The following is a 27,905-nucleotide window of genomic DNA, read 5'->3' on the forward strand; positions in this document are numbered from 1 at the left end:
CTCCAGGTATCAGTCACACTGCATCCCTTCCCTAGCATCTCCCAGGATCCTTCTTTGATCTGAAGCATCATGCACCCTACTGGGGCAGCATCTGAGTAGACAGTAAAGCCCCACAGCAACAGAAACGTGCGGGTTGGAGGTAGATGACAGGCCAGCATGAGAGTGATTTTAAGACCGTTTCCCATGTACTGAGCTGAAATGGTGCAGAGAATGAGAAGCAGTTAAGAGACAATTCCTGCATATTCCACCTCCAAATGGAGGCTTCCAGCAGAAACCCCACTGTACAACACAAGTCCTTCATGTCTCACCCCATCCAGACAGCAGTGTGCTAAGACAGTCGGCTCCATTGAGCTTCTACTAGTCCTCAGGGCCAGATACCAGGGAGAGCAGGATCTGTGAAGGGGGTAGAAGCCCAGGACTCCTAGATTAAAATATCACCCCCCGACCTGTGTGATGCCAGAAACTCTCCAGAACCCAAGGTAGAGCAGGCCGGGATCTCTCACACAACTTGTCAGGCCTCCTTTGCATTATGCTAGCATCACGAGTCCAACTGAAATCAACAACCCACTGTGCTAGGCGCTGCAAAGATAGTGTGCGACAGTCCCTGTCCTCAAGAGCGTTTCTAAACAGACATGAGAAAGGGTGGGAAGGGGAAACTGAGGCACAGAGCAGGAAAGAGTCTTACACAAGGTCACCCAGCTGGAAAGCGGCAGAGCCAGGAATAAACCCCCAGTCGGAGATGCTGCCTCTCCATCACAAAGCAGCTGAGACAGGTAGAGTGCTACTACATGTCTGCTTTTCCAGGTTGCCCTAGGGGAGCAAAGGATCCTGACTCATCAGTGCTTGATATGTGTTAAACCCGGGTGACAGACATCAAGGACACATCCCCCACACAGTCAGACCACGCCACTTGTTGTTCAAAACTTTTATTGTCAGCAATAACAACAGGAAATCAATTTTACTGGCTTGCTTCAGGTGCGTTCTGGTTGGCCTGTACCTGGTGGGAGCACAGCAGCTGGCCCTGCAGGTCATGTTAGCCTAGGGTGATGGGCCAGGCTAGAGGCAGAGTGCAAGCTCCGTAGGTTTGCTCTCAATTCCCACTTAGGGGGTCAGTGCGAATGGCCAGTGCAGTGATCTGGGGGGTGACCTGGGACACCATTCACCGAAGCAGAAAGCACATTTCTATCCACTTATAAATAGACTAAAAAACAAACACACACCATGAACAGTCTCCTCCGCGTGGGCGAAGGTGGGAACCCTGCACACTTCACACCACTCAGCCAACTTCCAGCCATTGTTCCAACACCCCCTGACTCTCCCACCAGCCCCTCCCAGCCCATTCCCTCACCAGGGCGATAGTGTGCTGTATGGCACAGACAAAGGGACCTGCGCTCCCTCCTCCAACACGGGCTAGGGCCATGGACTCAGACCCTAACATTTATCTCCCTCCCCTGCAGGGCCCATGTCACAGGGACCCTCCCATGGTCTTGGATACAGCGCACTGCGAAGTTCAGTGTCCCTGGCGGTGCAGGCTGGGGTACATGTGCTCCCACAGCAGCACCCTCAGCTCCCAGGCCAAACTCAGCACCCCAGCTAACACATTTGGGATCACACAGATTGACCACCCCTTGCAGCGAAGTGCGGAGAAGCAGCTGTTTAGGCAGTCCCGAGGGTGCACTAAGTTGCTCGCAGCGGTTGGGAATGGGCATGCAGTGTACATACTAGGGGCTGGCATCACACATGTACATCCCAGCTGTTCCCAGAGTCCGAGCTCCCAATTCTGCCACCTGCTGCAGAGAACAAGGCAGGCGGGTGGGATTCAGGGCCAAGGAGGCACTAGCCCTGAGCAACACGGCAGAGAGCACAGATACCAGAAACGGGACGCCCATGCTCATCAACACAAGGCCGGCGTGGTCACCTACAGTAGGACTGAAAGGAATATAGGCCATATGGCCTCATAACCCACCAGTAGCTAGGATGCTGTGCCCTGGCTCTGCCCATGGCTCCAGGCAAGGACATGAGCAGGAGGGCAGCTACATGGTGTGTGCACAGAGCTCGCAGACTGAGGGCACAATGGAGCCCAAAGCCATTTAACTGGGCTTGAAGAGAACGCCTGCCTATGGAACGACTCCCGCACTTAACACAACTGTTTCTGAGGTGCAAGACTGCCATCCTACACAGCCAATGGGCCATTTGTTCCTGACTGGCCTCCCCAGAATGCCAGCAGCCATTGGGCCTAGGGCAGACCCAGCTGGAGGGCTGGCAGGCCATGGGACCATTTGCTCAAGGCTGGGCGACTCATGGGAGGGACACAAAGTGGGGAACCAACTAAAGGGGGCACGTGACCTCCCCACGTGACTCCTCCCCGCCCCCTCCCCATACCATGTTACCAGGGGTGGGGGGCAGAAAGAGGAGAGGGGCTCTGTCCTCCTGCTGCAACAGGAACCGCAGTGGTGAAAGGAGCTGCTGTTAGATATGGATGAGCTGGGACTAAGCTTGCCCCAGCCTGCAATGCAGCATGCGCCTGCACTGGCTGCACATCATCCAGGGCTTGCCGACGGGCTCACTTGGAGGGGGCTACCATGAACTGCGATGCCAGGTGCATCCCAGTCATGCCCAGGAAGCCTCCATCCCATGGCTGGCAGGGGGCAGAGGGCCTGGGGGATAAGGAACCCCACGGGAGAGCTCAGGAGAGTCAGGCACATTGGGAGCGACCAGAGACACTTTCTACTTCTGTCTTTAACATCAAAGCTTATATTATATTATAAAATCCAGAGGGCAGGGCCGCCCCACCCAGAATATAAACAGCAGGGAGCACAGCTCTGTAGCCAGCCAGGCTCAGGGCTGCTCCAGCGCATGGCTTGGCCATCCTGGAACTAAGCTACTTCTACAGAGGGGAGCGGAGGAAAGAGGGAGCAGTGTGAGTGGCCTGTGGCAGGCGGGCAGGAGAGAGGCAGAGAGCTCCTTAGGGCTGGTCCTTTGCATCAGGGTCTTTATCGTAGATGTAACTTCCAACAGCTCCAGTGTTCACTCCTGCAACAGAGAAAGAGCCCCACGTAAGGGCAGGGCCAGGAGAGCCAGGCAGGGTGCTGAGCACAGATACCTCTCCTTAGCCTGGGGGCTGCACAGAGCCCCAGCCAATACGGCTGTGGAGAAACGGAAGGGGAAGGTCAGAAAAGGGATGGAGGGTGAGTGGAAGGCCAAGAGCCTGGCCATCCCTGCCTGGGATCTAGTAACGTGAGCAGCTTGCCCTCCCACATTAGGGAACTATGCCCCATAGCCGAGGACTCACCGCTCCATGAGCTGGGAGTGTAGGGAACCCAAGTGGGGAGCAGTTAGTCAGAAAGGGCCAATGGAAAAGTGGGGGGCTGAGCAGTAGGGGAAATATTTGCATAAGGGCCCTCGCGAAGGAGTCAGAGGATCCTCGCCCAGCTGAGCCCCGTGCACCCCCTGGCCCCTAGAGGGAACTAGGGGACTGTGCTCAATCTGTGTTCTGCTGGCCTGGTTCCAAAATGCAGCAAGCCTCCCGTTTCATCCATGGGCCCCACAACACTTCCCCTGTCCTGGGCAAAGGCTGTAGCACAGTTAGCAAGGGACTGCCCTCCCTCTTGGAGCCTCTGGGTGTACTGGGGCACCTGGCGTACCCCCCTGGGCTATCTGCTCCGGGGCCCTACAAACCAATAGATGGCACGGCCAGCTGGGGGGAGGGTGCGCGGGTGAGGACCTTACAAATGGAAGAATATCCTGCAGAGGCAGCAGGCCCAGTCACTGCTGCCCCATGGCTCCCTCCCCCTCCCTACACTCCTACCTACCCCTCCCTCCCACGCCCCCATTCTGGCCTCTGGACACTTCCCGCCCACCTCCAGTTCTGTGCAGCACACTCACCCTTTGGCCCAAAGAGGATCCCGTAGCAGGGCTTGTGGCAGTACGGCTGCCCATCATGCTGCGAGGGGTCAAAGCAAGACACACATCAGTACCATCCCAACCCAAGAGATGCAGGAGAACACGATGCAGATGGCCGCTCACCCATGCCTCTCCCCGGGGCACAGCCTTGCCATGGCAGCACAGTGGGGGTGGGCTCCCCAGCATCCCACCCCAACTGCACAGGACTCCTGGAGAGACATGGTTTGATTTCCATTGCCCTGAAGCTCCCAATGTGGCTGGTTTGCTACTACAGCCCTGGCCTCCCGACAGCGCCGCCAATGGCCTCAGGCCTGGGCTGCTGTCTCCCTGCTAGCTCAGCACTTGCTCTGCCCGTCTGCCCCTGGAACCTGCCCTCCGTGGCATATACAGTCCCGCACGCATGGAGCACAGACTCCATCTCACTGATGTCCTGCATCACTTGGATCCACAGAGCCCTTTGTGCTGCGAGCAGCCCAGCAGCGCTGAGCAATGGGAACCTCCCCGAGGTGTCTGCACTCGCCTTCCAGCAGCCAGGGCTGCCCCCAGCCAACAGCCCCAGCTTTTCATTTAAGTCCAGTCTGTCCTCTGGTGGGCATGCCTGGGATCACTGGAGCACGTGATGGCAGGAGAGGTGCTCAGCTCACAAATGTGGGGAGTGCTCCCCAGCCCTGGGATGAGATTACGGGGTGCAGCTATTCCCATGAGACCTTCATTGGGGAGTGGGGGGTCAGAACGTCATGGGATCAGAACATCACGGGGCTCTGCCCTGCCCCTGCTGCAGCCACTGCTACATGGCCATGTAGGCCACGAGCATTTTCCACCCACTGCACACAGGTGTCTGTCCAGCACAGGCCAGGCCCTTTGTGCAGCCCTCCCCTCCAGTGTTGCAGGGCCAGAAATGCTGCCTGACTGCAGCATCCTCCCAGGAGAGAGGCCAAGGCCTCAGACCTGTCAGAGCAGGAGCAGTCGGGGGCAGAAGGGGCCTCCAGTCGTGGCTGGAGTCTGAATGCAGGCAGTGATGGGAGTCTGAAGCTCCAGCAACAATGGCGAGGCATAGAGATAAAACAGCGCTAGAGGCCCAGGACTGCTCCCGGCAGCCCCACACTCCACTCTCACTGCACCTAGCGCACGGGAGCCACCACGACAGATCAGCTCTGGGGGAACGGAACTGCTACAGTACATCTTTTTTCCCTTTACACTGCATGAGCCCAGGCCTGGCTGTTGGCATGCAGGATTTTGGGTACTGGCCTGGGTCTACACCTGGACTCCTCAAACCACCAGACAATTAGCCAGCCAGGGTATGCTCAGATGACTGACTCTGCCTTAGGGGTCCCTGGTGATCCCCAGGCGCAGGTAACAAGCACCAAGGACCGGGGAGAGATCACAGGCGGAAAAGCCATTGGCCAAGCTGGGCGAGAAGCAGGGGGCTGTGCCCAGCTGAGCAGCAGGGGTGTGAAATGAGGTGGGAGGGTCAGATGGGATGCTAGCCAGGGGTGCAAGGACGCTCTCTGCTCCAGAGCTGAGGCCAGCTCTCCCAACATATCCCTTCCTCTTGTCTGGGTGGGTCACACCAGGCTTCCTGGGATCACAGCTGGGTGCAGCCCAACTCCAGACACTGCCCCCCCCAGGGCACGGGCCATCACTGCTGTAAAGGCAGCAATCGGGAGAGGGGCAGGGGAACGAAACATCCGTCCAGGGGTCGTACCCCATCCCTCGCTAGGCCCAACGTGCACATGCACCAGTGTGAGGGGAAGGAGGTGGTGGCAAAAGCCTGCACTAGAGCACACATGGGGCAATCAGATCACAGCATGTGCTCAGTCCTTACCTCCGCGTGGCCGCCAGGGGTCAGAGTCTTGCTGCAGCGCTCGCAGCGCAGGCAGGGGCGGTGCCAGTCCTTCCCCAGTGAAGTCACCTTCTCGGCTGGAGCAGAGACAAGAAGGGACATATTCCAGTGGGAGCTCTTCGTTCCCTGCCTTGGCTTGACCACGTCCAAGCGGGGGTTCCACAGCGTCAGCTCGCCCACTGGCAGCAATCCACACAGCTACAGGCAGGCTGAGACCACCCCGCTGGGGCAGCCCAAGGGATTGTGGGTAATCTCGCAGATGTCCCAGTTGGCCACACTAGGGGAGCCTTTGCCTGAGAACTGCCCCTTCCTAGCCATGGGGCAAGAGAGCCTCAGCGCTCACACACCGCTCCCACAGCTGCCAGGCTCCTAGCCCCTTAGCCCTGCTGCCCAAAGAGCCAGTGTCTGGGTCAAGCCAAGAGGGAAACCTGCTGGCAGCAGTGCGACAGCTGAGCCAGCCTGCTCTTGAATCAGGCCTCCAGCAGCGAGAGGCTGCACAACACCCTCTCCACAGGCAGGCTTTGCTCTTGGAGAGCTGACGTGTTACTAGCATCCCATAAAACCTTTGCAAAGAGCTGCTTAGGCCTTTACTGAAGGGTCTTTTCCTTCTCCCTTGAGGGAGTCAGCTGCACCCATACCCTGACATGCTGCTGAGCATGTTACTGAGCCTTAATGAAAGCTGTCTCCTACCCAACCACAGCAGCAGCAAAGAGGTAAAATCAGCCGTCGGAAGTGACAACTCCAGCGCCTCCCGGGGACCATGTAAATATTAATCTAGGTAACAAAAGAGCCAAATTCCCTGCTGGCAGAATGTCACTGACTTCAGAGAATGTAGCCCAAACCTTTGTAACATTAGTGGGAGTCATGAGATGGCGCTCTCACAAACAGCCTTACAAATTCTGCGTGGGTGACCGGATGAGCATGTGTGTGTTGGAGACATGCCTATTGTTAGTTGTGGTGCAATTCCACTTAGAAGGTAAACATGTTACTACCTGTACAATCTGTTCCTCTACCTACAGCGTTGCATCAATTTAGGTAAAAATGTGATTTTAGACTCGCCCAGACCTAGCCTCCCAGATACCTCCTCCCCAAAGGCCCCACAACCCCCTCCGCTGAAGCAGTCACATCCTCCAGGCCCCCCATTTAAGAAGCTGAAACCCTCCTGCAGAGGAAGGACTGCCTTGTGGCTAAGGCTCCCAAGTCTCAGTCCAGTGACCTGGGTTCCACTGCTGGAAGTGCCAAAGATGCTCCATGTGACCTTGGGCAGGTCATATATCCTCTCTGGGCTTCCCAGCAGTAAAACAGGGCTAGTAATCCTTTGTCGGCCATTTCCACTTAGCCTAAGTGCTGCGGGGCAAGGCCTCTCTCTTCCTATGTGTATGTGCAGCACCTAGCCCTGATCTCTGTCAGGAACTTCCCACAGTGCAAACAAGTGACCCTGGGGCATAAGCAGGAAACACTAAGGAAGCCGGCCTGCCCTGGTCCTTACCGAAATAGACTCTTTTGCCACAGCGCGGGCAGATGTTGGGTTCCCCGGTGAAGGTGGTGACACTGGAGGCTGAAAGACAGGAGAAGAGTTTCTTTAACGCCCTAAAGAAATCAGCTACATGGATCCCACACACACACCAGTGCTACTGCAGCACCCAAGGGACCTCTCTCCAGGTAAATTCAGAGCTCACCATCTCCAGCTGGCAACCAACAATGAACCGTGCCCTTGGAAGGGGGCTTTTGTTCGCTGCAGAAACAACAGGCTAAAGCTACCATTAAAGATCAGAGTCAGGCCAGGTCTACACTATAAACGTACATCGGTATAACTCTGTCGCTCAGGGTTGTGAAAAATCGGCGTAGACAGTGCTATGTCGGCTGCAGAGCTTCTCCCGTTGACAGAGCTATTGCCTCTCATGGAGGTAGATTAACTAAGCTGATGGGAGACGTGCTCCCATTAGTGTAGTAGCATCTTCACCGCAGCGTTTCAAGTGTAGATCTATCCCCAGTTTCTTTAATGAGCATAGGGCCTGCATTAAACAGCGCCCTCCCTTCTGCCCTGAATCCTCCACCAGACGAGATCTCAGCCCATTGGTACACGTCATTATTTGCTTTTGAAAGTGGCGTGGGGGAGATAGCTCATCGGTGACTGAGTGATGGCTCTGGTGCAAAGAAAATAGCATACGGTCATGGTCATTTCTGCTAAGCAGATTAGGTTGGGTGGAACATGAACATGGAGATAACACTCTCAGGGCTAACAAGCCGGGGGGGGGGTTGCAACATGGGAGATGCACAGCTAGGGATGGCAGGGAGAGAGACAGAGCAGTGTGCAAGGGGAGAAAGGCCTAGGGCTGGTGAAAGATGTGGAGGGGCAGACGCACAACAAGGGGAAGGGGAGCACCCCAAGGGCAGAGGGTGAGAAAGTTCAGACATGAGCTCCTCACAATGCTCTTTAATCCCCGAGGGTATGTCTTCACTGCAGTTAGACTGAGCAAGAAACAACACTCGAGCAACACACAGCATCAGGTTAGCAGATGATGAGCTGTGCTAATGCAAGCGGCAGCCTGTACCCCCAAGAGGCCAGCCACTTGAACTCTAGTTCAAGCCCCACTACACTCAGGTTAAGGGTTTGTGCATGTGGACGAAGCTTGAGTTACGGGCAACACTCGAGTGAACTTTGCAGTGAAGACATAGGCCTTCAAGAGCACCTGGGAGAATTCTGCGGGAGCAAACCCAGTGACGCACTTTAGCTTTCAGAGCTGGCAGGCAGGCCAAGGGTGGGTGAATCTACACTGGGGACATGCACTGGCAACAGCCAGGCTACCCCCATGCGACGACTTTGCTTTATAAGCATCTCAGCAGCAGCCAGAGAAGACGAGCTCTCAGCAGGTCTATGAGCCAGCTCACTCTAAGGGGTTTCACTCTGGAACTGGTTTGGTGCCAGTCTGGATGTGGACAAGCTGATATAGTTCTGACAGTCCTACTGTTACTATCCCATAGTGCCTTCTGAGCTATCCCCGGAGCACACTGCTTCTGGGAGCTGTGCCAGGAACTGTGGGGTAAGTACCCAAAGGGCACCGCATCAGAAACAGCTTCAACCAGGGCTACCACAGGGCAATCCTGCAAGGGCTCTTTCAGCAGCTCAGCAAGGACACACATGCTCCGTGGGCTCAAACCTGCTCAACCCCCTGCTATAGCACCCACTCAGCCCTCAGGGGTTGTGTCAGTGGGGACATACGGCCTAGTCCCTGCAAAGACCCCCACCAGAGCGTAATCAGGTCCACTGTACCATCATCCAGGCCACGGTGTGGACCCACATGCACCTGAATGCAGGCTGCAGCAGCTCCTGTCTGGAGTGACACGGTCCTTCTGGAGAGTCCCACAGCAACACGTGCACCGTGTGCTATGGGTGCCCCCTAGTGGTCATTCCAATCAGCGCATGCAAAGCAAGAGGGAGCACCCAGAATCGCTTCAGTGCCCTCATTCCACTCACAGTGGAGCTTCACTGTCGCTGCGCTAAGTCCCTGGCCACGCAGCAGCTAGTGGCACACGTGCAGGTCTGAACCAGGGCCATGAAGTCTTAGCTGCCGTCCCCACCCAGCCCTCCCTTGCCTCATCTTCCCCCTTGCCGGAGCTCCCCGGTCAGCTGGTGAGGTTCTCACGGCAGAGTGCAGTTCCATGCTGGCTTTCCAGCCTATTTCCCACTTCGGCACTCACCTCTGCTGGGCCCCTTCGGTGGGCCACTGACTTTCTTCTCTTCTACCTTCGGAACATGCTCAATGGGCCCAGAAGCCGGCTGCTCTTCCATCTGAGGCTTCTCATAGATATAGGAGCCAGCTCCACCGATATTCACACCTGCAATGGGAGTATCAGCATTTAAGGCTGTTGGATCCAAGATGCCCTTCTGGTCTTTCCACCTCTCCCACAGGGCCATTACGAAAGGCAAGCCTTGGCCAGTCTGCACTCCCAGCTCCGGCTGGAGCTGCCGGTCTCTCCAGCACTCCTGCTCTGCCGGCCCAGGGACATGCCCTGCCAGATGTGCTCTCACCGTACCTTTCCCGAGATGTACAGCTGGGAAGGGGGCATGTCTGCAGCCTCCTACAAATGGCCTCCTGTCCCCTTTCCTGTCCACAAGCTGGAGGTAGTCACCACCACAGCTCTACCCCACATGGCTCTCTCCTGGGACTGTTTTACCTCCTGGGAGGCAAAGCTGTCTGAGCGACCAGCCCTCCCTGTGGTTTGCAGGGGAGCTGTCATGACTTCTCCCCTGAAACAGCTAACCTCCAGCTCTGTGAAGAGCAAGTTCCACTGAACTCACTGCTGATCTGGTGCCACTCAGTGTGGGGTTTGGGGCTGTGAAGTGCTAAGATGGTGGCTCTTTGGATTCCCCTGGAGGAATCCCTCACACAGCTTTGGCCTGTGCTGTCCTGAGTCTGGGGCAGTTGTCAGGGCCCTAAACTCTTCTGTTAAAACCTAGGATAGGATAAATGCTCTGAATAGCTGCATGAATCACTGCAGCCCTGAAAATGGGCAGCATTCATCTTTCTGCCTCTGGACGTCCATTTCTCATACCAAGGGGAGGCTGGTCAGGAGGCAGACTTACCTTTTGGACCAAACAATGTTGCATAACATGGCTTGTGGCAGAAGGGCTTCCCGTCATGCTGAGGGAGAGAGAGAGAAGGGGCATTAGGAATAGAGGTTAGCAGGGGCTTTTCCCCTGGCATCTCTAGTGCCAGACACCAAATCCCTGGGACACACTAGCTGCAATACCAGGCATTACTGAGGGGCAGGAGCTTACGTTCATTAAGTGTCTGTAAAATATACATGAAGAGACAAAAAGGGAATGAATTTGTAAACCAACATTGAGGGAGTCCTGTTACACATACTCGTCAAACAGTTTACACAGACAGGCAGAGCATTCTGAGAAAGAGGAGGGAACGTCACAGCAAGATGTACTGCGCTCTACCTCTTACGTACAGCGTTCCTCACAAAAGACCTCCAGCCCTGCCCAAGAACACCTCCCATAGCCCACCATTAGCTTCATCTAGAGCAGGGGTGGGCAATCTACGGCCTGCAGGCCGTATCTAGCCTGCCAGTTGATTTAATCCATCCCTCAAGCTCCTGCTGGGGAGCAGGGTCTGGGGCTTGTCCCACTCCCACGCTCCAGCTGGGGAGCGGGGTCAGCAGCTGGCTCCACGCGCGCCTGCCACAGCTCCGCACAGTTCCCGGAAGCGGCGGCATGTCCCCTCTCCGGCTTCTATGTTTAGGCAGCCAGGGGGCTCCACGCGCTGCCCCCACCCAAAGCACTGCCCCCGCAGCTCCCATTGGCTGGGAACTGTGGCCAATGGGAGCTGCAGGGGTGGCATCGGTGGACAGGACAGAGCGCTGAGCCACCTGGCTGCACCTCCACGTAGGACCCGGAGGGGGGACATGCCGCTGCTTCCGGGAGCTGCTTGAGGTAAGCGCTGCCGGAGCCTGCACCCCTGAGACCCTCCCATGCCCCAACCCCAGCCCTGATCCCCCTGCCACCCTCCGAACCCCTTGATCCCAGCCCAGAGCACCCTTCCACACCCCAAACCCATCAGCCCCAGCCCCACCCCAGAGCCTGCACCTCCAGCCAGAGCCCTCCCCCTCCCCACCCTAACCCCCTGCCCCAGCCCGGAGCCCCCTCCTGCGCCCTGACCTCATTTCTGGCTCACCCCAGAGCCCGCACCACCAGCCAGAGAACCTCACTCCCTCCTGCACCCCAACCCCAATTTCGTGAGTATTCATGGCCCGCCATACAATTTCCATACCCAGATGTGGCCCTCGGGCCAAAAAGTTTGCCCACCCCTGATCTACAGTAATATCAATAGCCCACTGGCTTTCCTTTCTGATAGCCCAGCAGTTACAGCACTATCCTGGGACCTGAGACACCCAGGTTCATTTCCTGCCCTGCCCCAGACTCCCTGCATGACCTTAGGCTAGTCACTTTTTGCCTTAGTTTCCCATCTGTTCAATGGGAAAACAGCAGTGCCCTGCCTCACCGGGTAGTTGTGAGGAAAAAAGCATTGAAGACTGAGGTGCTCAGATACTGTGGTGACAGAGGGGACCTTGCAAGGCTCTAGATAGATTTCTCAGGTTTACATCCCCCTGTCTGAGGTGAGCAGGTGAGCACCCCACTGGGGGATTGAACCACAGAAATCCAGAGCTGGAAGCATGAATGGGTACAGCTTGAGCTCAAGAACCAAGCCCCTGTCGCTGAGGGCTGTTACAGAGTAATATTCTGTGTAGATCAACACTGAGAGGGATCCATAACACAAACTCACCACTGGTAACATGTACAGACCCAGAGATGGCTCGCCCCACCCCCCGTGCTGGAATTGTGGAGCCCCACTCCAGTGAATCAGGGGCCTACCACAAAGCACTAACTGAACCAAATGTAACTCATCTGTCACTAGCACCTTGTGCCCTCCTTCAGGTATCTCAGGGCTATACACAGCTGAATCCAGAGCCGAGCACAGCATCCATTTCAATAACTAACACTCTAAATACACAGCCCCGGGCGTTCACTTCTGTGAATATTCTGGGGGTTTCATGTTTATGTATCTCCCAAAGGAATTCAATTATCCCATAAAATAACCACATGAGAGAGAGGGCACATCAGAACTCACGGGCAGTTCAGCTCAGCGGGCTCTCAGAGCTGAAACTCTGCAACATGACACAAGGATCCGGTAACATACGATTTTGCTTTTTAACGTATTCTGTGAATTGGACTTCCCTTGTTTATATGCTTATTTTGGGGGATTATTTAATGTCTTGGGAGCCACACATCCTGGTGAGACCAGACCATTTATTTTAAGTGATTTCCATCTACTGTGAAGTTCAGATTGCATTATTACTATAATACTTTTAGACTTGGACATGGGCAGTTTGTATATATAAACAGAGGTCAGATTTTCAAGCTTTGGTGCTTAAAAGTGACACCCCTAAATCCGTATATAGACCCCTAACTAATTGGTCCGATTATCAGCAGTCAGAATGTCCATAGCTCCAGCTCTCTGTTTTGAATTTGGTCACCCTTTGTTGTGCAGCCTGTGGAGCTGCAACATAGCTTCATTTTTCGGTGCTCATCTGTCTTAATTGATTTTGGGGTATTTTAATTTCCAACTGGTCAGTTTCGTCACACCAGGGGATATTTCCAAATGCATTTCTTTTGAAACAAACACAAAGAAAACCAATGAACGATTCAGCTGAAAACGTCAAAGGTTAAAAAAAAAAAGTCCTGTTTGAAAACGTATGGAATGAAAACCCCTCCCAAAATCTCTGAAATTCCCAGTGATCGTTACCATGAGAACTTATCACACACGAAGGCTCAGATGGAGCAGAGGGGGCCAGTCCATTTAAAACAAACAAACAAAACCTCCTTTCTAAATAGCTTTTCTGCAACATGGCGGCACGTGCAGGGGGAAGGACTGGATAAGGTATTATCAGCCTGCATTTGACACCATGAATAACTCACTCGTGCATAACGCATCCATCCCGAATCATATCAATAAACCCCTTTATACATGCCATTCTCCTGCTGCTGCCCTCATTCCCCCCATCTCCACTCTGCACCCCAGTCTCACTAGCAAGACAAAGAGAGAACATCTCCAGGAAGCCATGATACCATTCCCTCCTCGGTCCCTCCCCAGGCATGGTTGCTATGGTGCTTGCCTCATCAGAGCCATTATCTGCTCACATTATCGAACAGGGGCGGATTGCTTAGAGGAAAAGCAGTTTTCTCTCTGGACAGAGTGATAAGGAGCAAGAGTTTTCCCCCCTTATGTCATGCCCTTATCACGAGGACTGGAGCATGTGCACTGCCATTGATTGGAGGGGCAGGGTGGGACAGGGGCTGGGACAGCCAGCAGGCAGGAGAGAATGTTATTCCAGCTCCCAGCAGCAGTTTCCCACCAACCAGTGGGAAGTGAGTCAAAGAAAAGAGAAAGTATTTGTGGGCTCTGGCAGCTGGTCTCTGCGAGGGCTGGGATGCTGAGCACACACCGCTCCGCAAAGAGCCAAAAAGGAAGTCAACTGGCCATGTGTCTGTCTCCTTGGTAAATGTGGAATGCATCCCCAGGGGCCGAATTCGCTGCCTCCCATGCAGTACACTGGAAGGCCTGGGCGCATCCAGATGGGACTCTGGAGAACCAAAGCACATGCCTCCGGGGTGAGTCACCAACAGAAGCGTTCTCCTCCTGCTAGGCACTGGGCACTCTCAGCCTTCCTGGAAGGGGGAGAGGTGCAAGACACTTTGCGTGCCATGTTGCTTTGCTGGTTTAAACGTACCAAGATTTTCCACACATTTCACACCCCAAAAATTGTTCTATTTGCTGCAGCATATCCTGAAACGGAGTAACGAACAAGTCTGACTAGGAGTCAGTGTAGCACGCCAGCTCTGCCAGCCACACTCCCAACACACCTGTCTTTGACCTGCTGCGCCTCCTGCTGTTCCATTCTGCTCCTTACCATCCCCCTGTACTTCACTATTCCATTTCTAAGCCCGTCCCCCCACAGCTTCTCACCAACACGTCTCATGCTGAACTGCATCACCCTCTGCCATTCCAGACTTGGGCCCCACTAAGCTCTGCCAGTCATCCTCAAGCCTCAGCTACCATACCCTCTCCTGCAGTGGTGCAAGGAGCTGTGATTGACCCCACCCAGCCCCAGGTGGCAGTGCAGCATGGCAGTCACAGAAATGGGCAGGGTCTACACTAGGGAATCCTAAATCGGAGGGGGATGAAGAGCTTGTCTGGACTGGAGCACTCTTCCTCTGATCCCAGACCCGAGACTGAGATACAGATCAAGGACTCCGCAGTAGCCCCGAGCTTTGGTCATGGTGTATATAAAGTAACATAAAAAGACAGCCACAAACATCCCCTGGGCTCTCTGTACCCCAAGCGCTCCCCACCACCAGCCCCATGTCATTGCTGACAAGACCCTCTCCCCCATCTTCCCATTTCAGTGTTCGGATCAAACTCCAAACAGCCAGGAACTTCTCCCAGAAGCCAGTATTCCTAGGTCAGCCCGAGAGCAGGAGCGGCTGCTCTTGGGTCCCTCACTACCTGGAGACTGTTATTCATTGGGCTCAGGTTGTCCTGCTTGAGGTCTGGCAGGTTCCTAGGTTTCTAAACAGAGGAGCAGTCAGCAAAAGAGCAAGCAAGAACGAAAGCAAGTGACCAAGAGGTGCGCAGGAAGAACCTGTGCCAGTATGCCACGCTTTGGGACAATGCAAACCATGCACAGGTACCAGTACGCCATGCATTACTAAGCCCTGCGGGCAGGCCACACTGCATTCTGGGCACTGCACCCCTGACATTGGGAGAGGGAAAAGCCCGAGCCTTTCCCTCATGGTGCTGAGCCCAGGATCCTCCCTGATGTTGAGGGCATCCAACGATTACACCTCAGATCACATCAAAGCCCTGCCCCCAGCCTCCCCACAGGAGCCCCGGCCCATGACAGCTCTGCCCATCCTCCCCATGCGAAGCCCAGCCCACAGCTGGGATCAAGAACTCTCCTCTATGGAGCCTGCCCAGACAGCCCCACCTGTTGCTCCTCATTTCTATTCCACAGTGTTATCACAGATGGGATCCCCTCGCCCTCGAGCGTAGGCAGGTGTGCCTGGGAGCCGCCTTCTCCAGCGCTCCAGGATCGGAGCGGAGTGAAAGACACTCCCATTTGGGTGACCAGATGTCCCTATTTTATAGGGACAGTCCCGATTTTTGGGTCTTTTTCTTATATAGGCTCCTACTACCCCCCACCCCATCCTGATTTTTCACATTTGCTGTCTGGTCGCCCTAACTCCTGTGTCACCCATAATCACTCGCTTCCGGCTTCACTCTCTTGGCTGGGCAGGATGGGCCAGTTGCCAGAGAGCATCTTTCAGTTCAGAGCCCTTGAGGCCAGTGGCCTGTTCTGTCTGTTCCCGCGCCACCTGGATTGAGTGGGGGGACACAGAGCTTCGCACCTCCTCCCCACCTTGCAGGAGCCACAGCCACCCCAGCGTTTGTCTTGACAAGAGGGGCAGAGCATTTCCATGGTGCTCAGACCTGAAGACCCAGCAGGCTACGCGGCAGCTGTCATGTGCCAGGTTTTAGGACCCCCTTCCCCAGTGCCTCCTGCCCTGCACCACCAGGAAGAGACAGTTTCCCCATGGATGCTCCCCCTGTCTAGGGTGACCATACATCCTGTTTTAAGCCCTGTCCTGGCCATCCCGACTTTTTTGACAAACATGGGCATTTGTCCCATTTGCTCTTGCCAACTTGATAAAGAAAAATGGTGTCAAAAAGTGGGGTCCGGAGGAACATGCGGGGTGGCAAGCAGCGATGCCAGCCCTGCGCAGGATCCAGGGAGGCAGAGCTCAGGCAGGCAAGCAGGGCTCGAGTGAGCAGCGACACCAGCCCAGCATGGGGAGGGAGGCTCAGGTGAACGGCGCAAGCCAGCCTTGTGCAGGTGGAGGGACAGGCTCAGGTTAGCCCCACGCAGTGTCCCATTTTCCTTTTGGGAAATATGGTCACCCTATCCCCATCTGCAGCCTGGGGAAGCAATGCCACACAGCAGCGGCCTTTGTGCACATGGGACTATGCTAGCTCTCTGCTGCCCGGGGGGCCTGGGCAGCACCCCCCTAGTCCAAGGAATATTAACTATGGAGTTATTGCACCTTCCTCTGTGGCATCTTGTGCTGGTCTCTGCCAGAGACAGGAGCCTGGGTTGGGTTGATCTCGAGTCTGTCCCAGTCTGGCCATTCCTATTGTTCCTATAGCCTGCCCCACCCCAGGACTCACACATGGCAGGGGGAGAGGACAAGTGGGCCTGCCAGGCCTCAGGATGGGCCAACGCAGCTTGCCAGCCTACCATCATTGGCACTATCTTGGCTGACCAGCAAGCCCTTTAGGTGGCTCATTAGCTGCAGTGTACATAGCCCAGGACAGGACACCGTTTGCAGTAACACCAAGATGGACAGCCATGAGAGCAGAGACCAGCCCAGCTTCCAGGGACACAGATCCCCAATTTATACAAAACAGAGACTGAGTGACAGCAGTGGTGATTGTGGGACAGCTAGCTTCCTCTGAGCAGGTGTTTGGCTTAGGCTGAGCCTATTCCCATGCAGACCACACCTGGATTCTCAGTGTTCCAGTAAAGTCCTGGCAGATTCGTCCCTGGATCAGGGACACCTGCAGCTCAGACCCTGTGTGCTTTGGCCAGACTTCACTGACTGCGTAAGCCCAAGCACAAAGCTATACCTGGCCTTGGAGAGAGAAAGACCTGCCACCTTTGAGCAAGATGGCATAAACTCTTCCTTTTCCCAGTGCCCTCCAGTCTTCACCTGGAGGGGAGGAAAGGGAAGCCCTCCTGTTCCAGGCATGCCATCTCTGCCATTGCCTCGGGCTGAGGCTGCAGTTTGCCATTCATGGAAGCAGCTAAAGCTGCCTCCTTCCATTTTTATTGTGACACTGGCTTTAGATGGATTGAGCAGAGACATCTGAGAAGGCTTCTTTCTGCTAAGCTCTGCCAGGTCCCCATCAGGGACTCCCAGGTTTCCATGTGCACCTCTGGACACAGACACAGCACACTCTGTTCCCAGCAGCCCCCCCCCCCACACACACACACACCAGCTTTCCAAGATGGGAACACAGGCCAAGAGGAACCATTTTCCGACACAGGCTCTGTTACTCAAGCAGCAGAGCATGGAATCAGACAGATCTTAAAACTGCTACAAACAGGTAAAGTGTCCTGTGAATTCAGTCTTAATACAAAACAGAGTGCCATAAATCTGTCTCCAAGACACAGAACAGCTTGACATAGACCCACGTGCCACTGTTCTCACATCTGCCTGCAGTAGTTGCCACTGCAACATAAGGACTGTAATGACAGCAGATGCTGAAGCACAGAGGAGGAAGCAATAATCACAGTATAGCTCTGTTGGCCTGGGTTCTGTTAGAAACACAAGGAAGAAGCCAATGAGCCAAACCCACTGAGACAGAAATGGGATTGTCAGCCGTCGGGGAGGGGCTCCCAGGCTGCGAGAAGAGAAAACTGAGCGGAAAGACACAAGCTTTGCAACGAACCACTGGCCCTTTATCCTAGTACAAGCTCACAGCAAGACAGAGGGGAAAACCGGCACCATCCCAACTCAGAGACTTCTCTTAGATAGTTCTTCATTGCAGAACCTCTCTGTGCTGTTTGATTCCACAGGAACAAACAAATGGGACCAGCTGGGAAAGCATGCAAGCAGAACAGTGGGAGCAAGGGTAATCCTGACAACGAACAGCTCCCAGTGGCAGAGCTCAGCATAGTATCTGTTACCCAGAGGTCCAGCTCCTCGAGGGCAGAAGGCTACGAGGGCAGTGTCTAGCACCAGCTATGTGCACTGCATGGTGAATTTTCAAAAGTGCCTCAGTGACTTGCAATGGGGCTCACGCTGCTAAGTCAGTTCTGAAGGTCCTCCCATACACCCGCATCTCCTGTGACAAGCAGGGGCAAGATCAAGCAAACCTTGCCTAAAAATGAGGAGGCGACTTTGGGTCCATGAGCAGGGAGAGGACATAATGCAGCAGAAAAGGCCTGGCAGAACCACTGAGCCTCACATGGGTTCCTTTCCCTAACCAGCTGCTGCCCCCAACGGAAACCACATAGCACACGCTAAAAGGGCACTAGGACTGCAGGAGCTTAAGGGAACACCAGGCTCATGTCCAGGGGGCTGACTGGGAGCAGACTGCTGCAAAGGCTGGTGTGTGATAAACTTTAGTGTGCTTTGTATTAGCAAATTGGAGAGCAGAGTAAGCATTCAGCTATTTCCCTGGGCCACCTTTATTGCCCTGAATAGAGGAACAGATTTCTGAGAAGGTAACGGAGGCCCAATTCTACTCCCACTGCAATCACTGGGAGTTTGGCCGTTTACTCTGTGGAAGTAGCACCAAAGGACAAACCAAGGGCTGAGGATCTGGCCCAAGGGTCATTGCACAGATGGACAGTTTTCTATTCCAGTTGTCTTGTTAAATGTGTAACTTATTACCATTTAAATTGTTAAATACATACCAGAGATACACAGGAAGTGAAAGTGGCCCAGCCAATGCTACCATGACAACCTTTATTCTTTTAATTGCCTGCTTTTTGGCAATTTTAAAAAAAGGGAAACTGGTTTTAATTTCCCTTTTGTTTTTGCTTTTTAAAAAAGACCCAAACAGAAATTGCCTCTGTTTAGTAGCTTCAGTTCAGATGGGATTGTCTATGCTCTTAGAATTTGTTTAGTTTTAAGTCCCCCCTCAATTTTAGGAAAGATGCCAAGCCTCAGGACAATGTGTGACGAGCTTCAACTCTTCACTGTTTAAGTTATCTGCAGGAGAAATACCTAGTGGTCAGGCTAACAGAGACCAGACTTCAGGGGTGCTGGAACAATTTGTATAGAGGGGTGCCGAGAGCCATTGAACCAAACTGTAAACCACTTTAAGCCAAGGACTGCAGCAGCACCCCCAGCATCCCTAGTTCCAGCTCCTATGCCAGATTTATCACTCTATTATAGCAACTGCAATGGCTGACTGAACTATGCTCCCGTTTCCCAATGGAGTTCTCCTTTCAGCTGAGATCAAGCATGGGAAGGAGGGGAAAATGGGGGTTACAACAGAAATGGTTCTGTTCTGCAACTTTGACTGGCGTGTTCACTACCGTATCAGCAGCATCAAGGTCCAGAAGCCTCACAACGGAGCCCACTTTTACCAGACATCCAGCCCGGTTTCCAGAACCAAGAGATTCAGAAAAGCAGTACAAAACCACCAAGCCTTCTGGGGAGTGTCATCTCCAGCTACACAGCACAGGTTTACATGGAGGCTGTATGTCCTTAGAGGGGAGAATCTGCAGTGTGGCATATAGAAAACCGTCTGCTCCTCTAGGGCCTCCAGTCGACCCCTCCCCATTATACGTCATGACCATGGGTAACCATCCACTCACAGCCCCATTTACCCAACATCTCTATTCAGACCTTCATCCCCCAACATCCCTCAGAACCCTATTCCATAAATTCCCCTGCTCACTGGTTCCTAAAGGGCTTCTGAAGGGAGTGGAGTCCAAGTGAGAGTTAAACAAGATGATCCTGGCACTGCGCAAGGTCATTCCCCAAAGTTCAGCAGGGCCTTGGTTCTTATCTTTCTCCAAATATTTACATTTGAAAATGAATTCAGATTTTCTTATCCATTAATAGCTGTATGAAGAATGCAAATTGGAAAGCTCCGCATCTCCAACTCCTGCCTCGCCTGCACCCATCTCTGAGAGCTTGGGTAACCCACTCCTTTTCATTTTAACTGGGTGGGGACTCTGCAGACAGGGTTTTCTTTCTATTGCTTTACCATGGCTGGGTGGAGTGCTTTGGAAAGGCTGTGTTTGAACCTGTCTAGCTCAGAGCCAGCACTGCTTGTCTTGGATTTGCCCAGGGCATCTTCCCAAATGCTGATTTGAGTTTGGTGATTGTGCTATCTTCCATTCCTTCCCCAGCAGCTCTCTCACCTTGCACACATGGCAGAACGGGCAACATTTAGCCTAGTGAAAACACCTGGGATGATAACTCAGGTAGCACTAGGAGCACTCTGTGCAATGGGAAAGTAAAGGGCTACAAGAGCTTCCCGCTTTCCCAAACGTCCGAAGATCCAGGACCCTCTGAATTAGCAGAGCACAGTGAGGCCTTTACACTCAACTCAATGGCATTCCTCCGTCTGTTTGCAACACAATAACTTTTGAAAATCTCATCCAAGCTGTTCCAAAATTTCAGGGAATGTTTGAGGTACCAATGGGCAGAATCCTACTGGTTTTGGTGAATATCATAAAACCGGAAGAGCCTGTTTTCCACCAACCTAACTTATGATTCTACAAGTTGAGATACAGGGGCAAGGCAGCGACCTCCAGGTCAGGGCACCAGAGAGCCATCACCACCCGCAGCACCACACAGGCACTTTGTGGGCCTGGTTTGAGTGGAGATCAGGCTGCTACAGGCCCCTCACTCCCTACCCCCCCACCCCCAAACCAGGCCTCCCAGCTGGGCAGTGCATCCACATGGGGGGGGGGGGGGGTGAGGAGGTGGCTGAGTGTCCAGCTCTGCCTATGTAAGCAATGAAGCGTGCAACCCTCTAGTATATTATTACAGCCAGTTCTTATCCCCTGAGATGAGACCCGGTTATTGGGGTAATAGCCCTACCCTGGTGGGCTTCCTAGCCATCCCAGCAGAAGCAACAGCATCTTCTGACTCTCCATCATCTCAAACTTGAGACCCACTCACATGCCGCTGGGACGTTTTCCCCAACCCAGGGTGGGGCAAATGCATAACTGATGCTCTAATGTTGCTCTTACCTCAGCATGGCCCCCGGGGGTCAGGGTCTTGTTGCAGCGCTCACACTTCAAACAGAACTTGTGCCAGTCCTTGCCTAAAGAGGTCACTTTCTCGGCTGCATGAAAGACAAGAGAAAGAGCAGGGTTAGCCAGCTTGGCTGGAGAGAGAAGGCAAAAAGCAAACATCTGCAGAACAGGGCCCAGCAGTCTCACTCCAAGCTAGAGGGGCAGGATTCAGGTCTGTTGGAGTCTGTATCTAATGGCAATTACTGCTCTTAGCAAACATTACTAAACATACTGACTTTGTCTGCAGCATGAATTAATCACCTTGCTTCTCTTCTCTCCTGTATTATGACCTATTAGGGAAGCCTGACTTATCAGGGAAAGTTAAAGGACAGGACGGGGGAGGAAAAATTCATTGTCTGACTTTCACTCCAAAAGACCCCACAGCTCTCTACCAACTAGACAGAGGCACAGGAATCACTTGGCTCACTAACAAAATGCAGTTAAATTGCTCAGAGTGACACTTCCCCATATTGTAAGGTCAGGAAGGGCAGAAGAATCCCTTGTTTGATGGAAGTTTTATTCTGCAAGTATAAATGGTGCTTTACAAAAAACACAAAAACAAAAGCTCTGCAGGATGAAGTCTACACTCTAGGCAGACTACAATTCCCTGGAGCTAGATTTTAGCCAAGACTCCGGAGTTAACGGCTGATGCTTGTGAAAAGCATCATGGGATCATCAATAACCACATATGGTCAAGACTTTGGATTTTACGTCTCATCTGTCAGCCTGCTCTTCCTGCATCACAGCCCCCCAGCACCATGGTATGTCCTGGTGAAAGGAGCATCTCCTTACTGAATTGCTGACTCCTAATACATTTCAGTGTAGCTCAGCGCTCCCACCACAACACTGAGCAGACCTGAGCTTATGAGCGAAGATGGGAATTTGCCCCTTTTCCTCCCATCACCCCAATTCCCAGAGGGACATTCTCCCTGGTGAGAACCTTATATGCATAACTGACAGAGACCTGTGAACAGAGCCCTTTGAGACAGCTGGAGTGAGGAGGGTCTGAGGGCACTGCCAGAGGGCACTGCCTCACAAGTCAGGGGTGGGCCTAGTGTCTCCCCCCTCCCACACACCTCTCTGCAGCACTGCGAGACTGGAGGGAGCTCAGGATCTCCCCATACAAAGGGTAGGTTTGGGGATCAGTCCCGATTGCCTGCTAGTCCCAGAGGATTTTTAAGATGTCTTCAGGAATGCAGCTTCCTGGGAGTCTCCAACTGTTCCAGATTTTCAAGAGAGCTCAGCACCCCATGTTAAAATCGGGTGTCCCAGCAGGAGCTGCTGGGGGCAGAGCACTGCTGAAGGTCTGGCAATTCTGTAGTTGTTTAAACGGAGCTGGGCTCTTTGGAAAAAAATGGCCCCAGCTGTGGGAGGGAGTCCCTTGAGAATCTGGGCGTTGGCGACTATTCCAACCATTTCATAATCTCACTGGCAGGAAGATACAGGCTAAATATCAGAGATGTTCCCTTTTATTTATTGATTCTCTTTATACCTCTTTGTACCGCCCTAAAGATCCCGCTGCTATTCAAATGTTTGTAGTCCATTAGCACTTCCACTCCAACTCAGCCCCTTTTGTCTACATTACACAGCTTTTAGCGACACGGCCATGTCACTAATAAGGGTATATCTACACTGCGAAGTTGTCGATAAAACTTGTACTTTCACGGGTACCCCCCCCCCCCGCCATGAAAGACAAAAGTTTTGCCGACAAGTGGCAACGTGAACGCGGTTTTGTTGGCAGGAGCACTCTCCTGACGACAAAACTAACAGCGCTTGCGAGGCTGGAAGTATTTTGTAGGCAAAAGTGCCGACAAAGAGCGTTTACACACAACTGACTTTTAGCAACAAGGCTGTGTCCAATCCATCCCTAAAGGCCCTGGGTTGTCAGCATTCTTGGAGAAGGAGCTCAGAAAGGAACACAGTCACCTAGGTGTGGTCACATCAGAGCCATATATAGTAAGGGACGATATTAACCACACACTTTGGAAAGCATCTGTGTATTCAGCCTAAAAAAAAAAAAAAAAAAAATCACAGTTGCTTGTGCAGTACAGTCACATTACAAGTTCATCTCTCTGACCCTAGGTCAGTCTCTCTATCGCTGCTCCCCAGACTTCTCCCACCTACTGAACAGGAATGGCTTTGATTGTTTATCCCAGATGCATTCGCTTAACCGGGCCAAGTGAAATCTCGTTTTGTGTTTCCTGCCCATACATCTAGTATCTCTCCTCTCCCACTCAGCACACTAAACAAAGATGTTATGTGAGACCAGATCCAGCAGCAACACCGATCTTATCTAGGCTTTGCAAGGTCACCCTTTGCTGTGCCTTCCACAAAGATTAAACATTTCAAACTCTCTCCCCCCAGCCCTGCTGGCTAGAAGGAGCAGAGCTTACTAGAATTTTTCATTATGTGAAGCAAGGATGCCTCTGTGCCTCTGGGCCTCATGAGGGGAAAGCCATGCAGAAGAGGTAGGTTCTGCATTTAGTTTGCATGTGGTAAGGGTGCTGGTCTCTTATGTTGAAAGGCAGCACATTCAAGAGCCTGAGTCCAGGTTCTGGGAAAGTTCTGTGTCTTGTGGAAACGGGGCTCCTCTTGCTTGTTGACTACTTTTCCCCCAAGGGAGCAAGCTGTTGTGCAAGCTCATCACCGCACGGAAGAGTTGGAATTCATATATCCCAAGGCCAGAAGGGACTGTTGTGATCAGGTAATCTGACCTCCGGTAAAATCCAGGCCAGAGACCTGCCCCCAAATCATTTCTAGAGCAGATCTTTTAGAAAAACATCCCGTCTTGACTTTAAAATTGCCATGATAGAGAAAATTATCCCAATGGTTTGTAACCTTCACTATTCAAATTTACAGCCTATTTCCAATCTGAATTTGTCTAGCTTCAACTTCCAGCCACTGGATCGTGCTAGACCTTTTCTCTGCTACACTGAAGAGCCCATTATTAAATATCTGTTCCCCATGTCAGTCCCCCCTTAACCTTCTCTTTGTTAAGCTAAATAGACCAACCTCCTTGAGTCTCTTGCTACAAGGCATGGTTTCTATCCCTTAACTCATTCCCGTTGTTCTTGTCTGAACGAACCCCCTCCAATTTATCAACACCTTCTGAGGCCACTACTATGCCAGGCTTCGAAAGCCAGAGCAGCAACCTTGAACTGGACTCTGGTTTCAATGGGAAGCCCACGCAGTGACTGGTGATCACACCAATCCATGTTAGTGAGCAGCCACGTTGCTGCGTTCTGGGCCACAGATAGCTTCCACAGAGCCCAAGGCTCCATTCCCAGGTGTAAGAGATGGCAGGAGCTGAGTCTTAAGGCTACAGTGTGTATCAGGTTGATGTTTAAAAGGACCAAGGTCATCCCCTGGCCAGGCACAGAAGGAAGGGGGTGTTTCTCACACTGTGGCTATCTGTGTGTTCAGGCACAGGACACAGCCAAGGAGCCCCCATGGCTGTGGACAGATCCAACAGGTGCCGTCTGTGGCAAGGTCCCTCCTCCTCCACCATCACCTCAGATGCATCAGGGCTTAGTCCCAACAGCTGCAATCCCTCCTTTGGACTGTGCTGTGAATGTGTGCTGTCCAGGTACTCCTGGCACTGCGGCCCTGGTTCTGTGCTGGCTCTCCCTACAGCTCCAAGAATATTGGACAGGAGGGGGAAAAGGACTGAACCTTGGAACACCAGCCAGTGAGGGCCCAGGGGGCTGAAGAATAATTGCCCATAATGACTCTTGCTGTACCCTGCTCCAGACCTACCTCCTGCCATCCCTACGCTCCATGTTGCTATTTAGCATTACCCCCAGCATCCTTGGGCAGCTAGCAGGCCATGTCACTGCACTCACACCTACTCTGAGAAAGATCCCAGGCCCCAAATGCCTTCCCTAGAAGACCATCCTCCGCCCTCCAGTCAGCCATTAGCCTTCTAAATTCACCGTGTTTGCCTGGGAGGTTTAGCGATCCGATTCCCCCTTCCCTTATACCAGGTTAACAGAACTGGAACCAGCGCATTATACCAGCACACAACTGGAGCAATGCAGTAGGCAGGCTGGCTGTGTGCGCCAGGCCCACTTCTCACTCGGGATTCTAGCATCCTCTTGCCGCTTAGATCTCTCCCCGATGTTTGTCCACTTCCTTCAGCAGAAACCCAAGCTAGAGTTACCAGATAGAAACGGGTTAGGCCATGCTGCCTTTCTTTAGGACTGGTGTCTCATCGGCTTCCTTCAAATGCTTAACTATCTCTTTCAGAGTAACAGCCGTGTTAGTCTGTATTCGCAAAAAGAAAAGGAGTACTTGTGGCACCTTAGAGACTAACCAATTTATTTGAACGTAAGCTTTCGTGAGCTACAGCTCACTTCATCGGATGCACGTAGCTCACGAAAGCTTACGTTCAAATAAATTGGTTAGTCTCTAAGGTGCCACAAGTACTCCTTTTCTTTTACTATCTCTTGGTTCTCTCCTTAGAATGCGATGGATCATTGTCAGTGGCTCTGTAAACCCATAAATCAGTTCCTACAGCATTATAAAATTGGACACACGTCACCCACACCTGCAGACACATACACAACATTCTCCCACGCCCTCCATCAGGGTTACTTCATGGGGGTTTTTATCAACAGCTACCAGCATATTGACAAAACCTTCCTTATTCCCTCTTTGCCCAGGCATCTGTGCTTTATATTATTAAAAAGGAATCTAAATAAGCACAGTATCTCTGCTGTTTCTGAATCAGTTCCATCCCACTCCACCCTCCATCTCTCTTTTCCGCCCAAGATATTTATATGAAAGTCCTTTTTGTTCTACCCCAAACCCCTTCTGGCAGCATTAATTCATTTTGCTACCCTTATCTTTTCTTCGCATGCCTAACCAAGTATATTTGTTACGCTGCCTCCCACCTCTTTCCCATTTCCTCTTGAGGGCTGGGATCCGTCTTTGTTCTTCACACCCACTAATTCCCCATTTTTGTTTTTTCTCTCTCTCTCTGACACATACAGACGTGGGTGCACACACTCTGGGCACTGCACAACAGCTGGAATATGGTAAAATTCAATTAAAGTTGCCATAAAATGAAGTCATAAAAAGCCAAATGAAATATTTAACAGGCAAATAAAGCAGCAGGATTGAAGTGCACTTCTATTCTAAATGCGACTGAAAATGGCATTATGGGTTTGTTTATGTATTCTCATTGGCTTCATTGTGGGGGGAGGAATGTCAAATTTGTTTTGCTTACATGTTGTTATACTGGAACATGAGAAAAACCACACTGGAGGTGGTGGGTGTAACAGCTGCCTTCCATTCAGACTAAATGAGGGAACAATTAAATGCCCCTCTTGTTTAGGGATAGCCAGAACAACAGGAGCCACCCTCCAAAACAACAGGCGGCTTAGGGGTCTGAACTATGTGGGCGGAGGGGTTTCTCTGTGGCGTGAATGTAAATACCAGGATAGGGAACTGATTTTGATTCCAGCTGTGCATGTGGGAGAGAAGGGGCTGGAACACCACAGAAGTACATAGAGAAGGCACCCCAGACACAGTGAGACTAAATAAGCCCTGGTAGCATGACCCTAAGAAAAAGCTAAGAAAGGGTTTTTGGGCAAAGTGCTAGCTGGAAAGAAGCTTGGAACTGGAAGCAAAGAAACTACCTCCTGCTGTGTAATCCCTACTGCGTTCAGGACTTTATGCAACTTCTTTGTAAACAAACAGAACTGCCTCCAAGAAATACCTGAATCCATCACCAATTTCTCCTCCTAATGGAAACAAACTGGTAGTCTCTGAACTTTGGCGAACGCCTTGGGTCAAAAGGGGGCAAGACAAGAGGTTTTTTCTACCTGTCATACCTGCACTATCTGGGATCTGAAAGCTGAGCTGGGTCCTTTCTGGTTCACTCAAAGTCCCCAGTAACAAGGACTTTGCAGACCACATTCTGCTCTCCATTATACTTGCACATCTTCATTGACTCCAGTGGAGCTGCACAGGTGAAACGTAAGAATTTGGCCCAGAAGCTAGAACAGTGGTTCCCAAACTTTTCAGGATTGCATCCCCCTTACTCCTGTCCACGCCTCCCCCCGGAGCCAGCAACTCAGACAAGGCCAGGCATCCCAACAGGCCCTGGCCACTGGCCCTCAGAGACACAACCAGGCGGTGCAATCTACAGGGCAGTAAGGCTCCCACAGGTCAGGCTTGCCCTGAGACTCTGGACTGGGGAGAGTCACCAATCCAATATGGATTGCACATGCACCCAGGGACTCCCTGGCTCTGCTGAGTGGGGGCTGCCCAGCTGCATCAGGCATTCCCCCTCGCCTCTCTGTTAGGAACCGGACCATGGGTGGTCTCACCTCATGGTTAGGGCGGGAGGCTGGCACAGAAGTGACCAGGCCTAGCAGCCAGATCCTGAATCAAGAGCCAAGTTACCAAGGCAAAGGAGTGAGCCGGCGCTGAGAGCCAGGAATCAGGACTTGAGGGTCAGAGGGAACATCTACACTATAATAAAAACCCACAGCATCAAGTCTCAGAGTCCACGTCAATTGACTCAGGCTCACAGGGCTAAAAACTGCAGTGTAGACATTTGGGTTCAGGTTTAGGCTGGAGCCTGGGTTCTGAACAGACATGCCAAACCCATAGAAATTGGGCTTGTTTTGGCTTAATTGGCTTGTGAGATGATTGTTGGCTAGGTTTCAGAGGTGTAGCCATGTTAGTCTGTATCAGTAAAAACAATAAGGAATCCTTGTGGCACCTTAGAGACTAACAAATGTATTTGGGCATAAGCTTTCAT

General features: G+C 52.6%; 1 protein-coding gene across 1 annotated transcript in view; it reads right to left on the reverse strand.

The window, feature by feature from the left end:
• Positions 1–910: 910 nt before the first annotated feature.
• Positions 911–27,905, reverse strand: part of CRIP2 (cysteine rich protein 2) — a 58,863-nt gene continuing 31,868 nt past the window's right edge. The window contains exons 2-8 of the mRNA XM_073356248.2: positions 21,092–21,186; positions 10,335–10,392; positions 9,449–9,586; positions 7,236–7,304; positions 5,729–5,823; positions 3,886–3,943; positions 911–3,033 (exon numbers count right to left, since the gene is read on the reverse strand). Coding sequence (XP_073212349.1) covers positions 2,966–3,033; positions 3,886–3,943; positions 5,729–5,823; positions 7,236–7,304; positions 9,449–9,586; positions 10,335–10,392; positions 21,092–21,186 — 581 coding nt within the window. The 3' untranslated portion in view covers positions 911–2,965. The remainder of the gene's footprint in view (positions 3,034–3,885; positions 3,944–5,728; positions 5,824–7,235; positions 7,305–9,448; positions 9,587–10,334; positions 10,393–21,091; positions 21,187–27,905) is intronic.

Source organism: Lepidochelys kempii, chromosome 8 (assembly GCF_965140285.1).
Source record: "Lepidochelys kempii isolate rLepKem1 chromosome 8, rLepKem1.hap1, whole genome shotgun sequence".
NCBI lineage: Eukaryota > Metazoa > Chordata > Testudines > Cheloniidae > Lepidochelys > Lepidochelys kempii.